The sequence below is a fragment of the Emiliania huxleyi genome, assembly GCF_000372725.1.
Source record: "Emiliania huxleyi CCMP1516 unplaced genomic scaffold EMIHUscaffold_427, whole genome shotgun sequence".
Taxonomy (NCBI): Eukaryota; Haptophyta; order Isochrysidales; family Noelaerhabdaceae; genus Emiliania; species Emiliania huxleyi.
Window position 1 is genome coordinate 47,424 of NW_005198776.1, and position 1,498 is coordinate 48,921.

The window sequence follows — 1,498 nt, forward strand, 5'->3', positions numbered from 1 at the left end:
CTAGCTCAGCTCCGAGGCGTCGCCGCGTTGCGCGCGAGTCCGCGAGGTGCCCGCCGAAGGGACCCGGCGAGGTTGGCGAGGGCTCGCTTGACACGGACGCGCTTCGGCAGGGTCGCCTCGACAAGCGCCTCCTCCGCCGCCTCGGCGCGCAGCACAGCCGCGTCACGCTGCACCTGCTCACAGCGGGAGGTGTGAAGAGGCGCTCTCCACAGGGCGAGGTCGTGGCACGCGCCGTGCTGCGCCTCGAGCTCGCGCGCTCGCTCCCCGGCGCAGCTCGCCTCGAGGGCGGCGCTCCGCAGCTGCGTCTCCAGCTCGCGCTTTGCGAGCTCCGCTGCCGACAACTCATCCTTGGACGACGTCCGCGACGCCTCCGCCAGAGCCTCGAGCCGCTCCACCTCGTCTGACTTCTCGCGCAGCGCCCGCTCCATCCGCGCGAGCTGGTCCTGCTGCGATTCGAGCGCGTCGTCGAGGTCTCCGACCCGCTCCGACCAAAACTCCTTCCCCTCGGACAGCATCGCGGCCGCCCTCGCCTCCGCCTCCTCCGCTGCCGCGGCCCGCGCCTTGGCCTCCTCGAGCTCGACGTGAACTTTCGCAATCTCCGACTGCGCCGCGTGCATGGACGCCTCCATGGTAGCGCGGGCCAGCTCGGCCTCTCGCGCCGCGCCCTCGGACTCCGCAGCGCGAGCGACCGCCGCTTCGCGCGCAGCATCGCTCCTCCTCGCCGCAAGCCTCGCAGCATCGCGCTCGTCCAAAGCTGATGCGATTTGAGAGCGTGCAGCCTCGTCCAGATTTGTGAGCCTGCTCTTGGCCTCGTCAAGCAGGTCTCCGACTGTCGCGCCACGCTTTGCGCTCTCAAGGACGCGCTCGAGGGTGTCACTCACAGCCTGCCGCTCCGCCGCCGCCGTCCTCGTCTCGTCCGCCGTTCGCATGTGCGCCGCACGGCCGGGTGCGGCGGGTCGCCCGGCTGCGAGGAGGAGGAGCAGCATGTGTCAGTCACTACTGCTCAAAAGGCAGTAAATCCGATCGATGTGCTTCTTGCCGACGTGAAAAATAAGAAGCGGCCCCCGCGAGCGTGGAATAGGACCGCCGCAAGCGGCGTGGCGTGGAGCGGTTGAGCATCCCTCCGGGGGCCCCTCTGCGCCGGGGAGGCGTTGTTGGCGGCTAGGACGCAAGCGTCCGTCGCCGTTTTCAAACTCGGGGCCCACTCCGCTACGCTCCGACCCGAATTTGGAGGGCCATGAAATTTAAGGTGTTGCTGCGCAAAAGGGGTGGCGCGCGGGCGCGCGCGGCGGCAGGCGTCGAGCGCGGAGCGGCAAACACAATGACGTCGGAAAGCTCTGCATCAAGTATACAGTAGGCGCCAGGACGCGTGTGAGCACGTCGACGTCGAGCTCGAGCTGCTTGAGGGCGGAGAGATACGCCTGGGAGGGCGGTGAGGTGGCGGGGCTGGGCTGGGCGCGAGGCGAGAGGAAGGGGGAATGGGGAGGGGGGGAGGGGA

The 1,498-nt window shown here is 69.3% G+C and overlaps 1 protein-coding gene across 1 annotated transcript in view; it reads right to left on the reverse strand.

Moving 5' to 3' along the window:
- EMIHUDRAFT_118809 (hypothetical protein) overlaps window positions 1-986 on the reverse strand; it is a gene marked incomplete at both ends in the record, with an annotated part of 2,329 nt that extends 1,343 nt beyond the window's left edge. The window contains one exon of the mRNA XM_005769339.1: window positions 174-986. Coding sequence (XP_005769396.1) covers window positions 174-986 — 813 coding nt within the window. The remainder of the gene's footprint in view (window positions 1-173) is intronic.
- Between the last annotated feature and the right edge of the window lie 512 nt (window positions 987-1,498).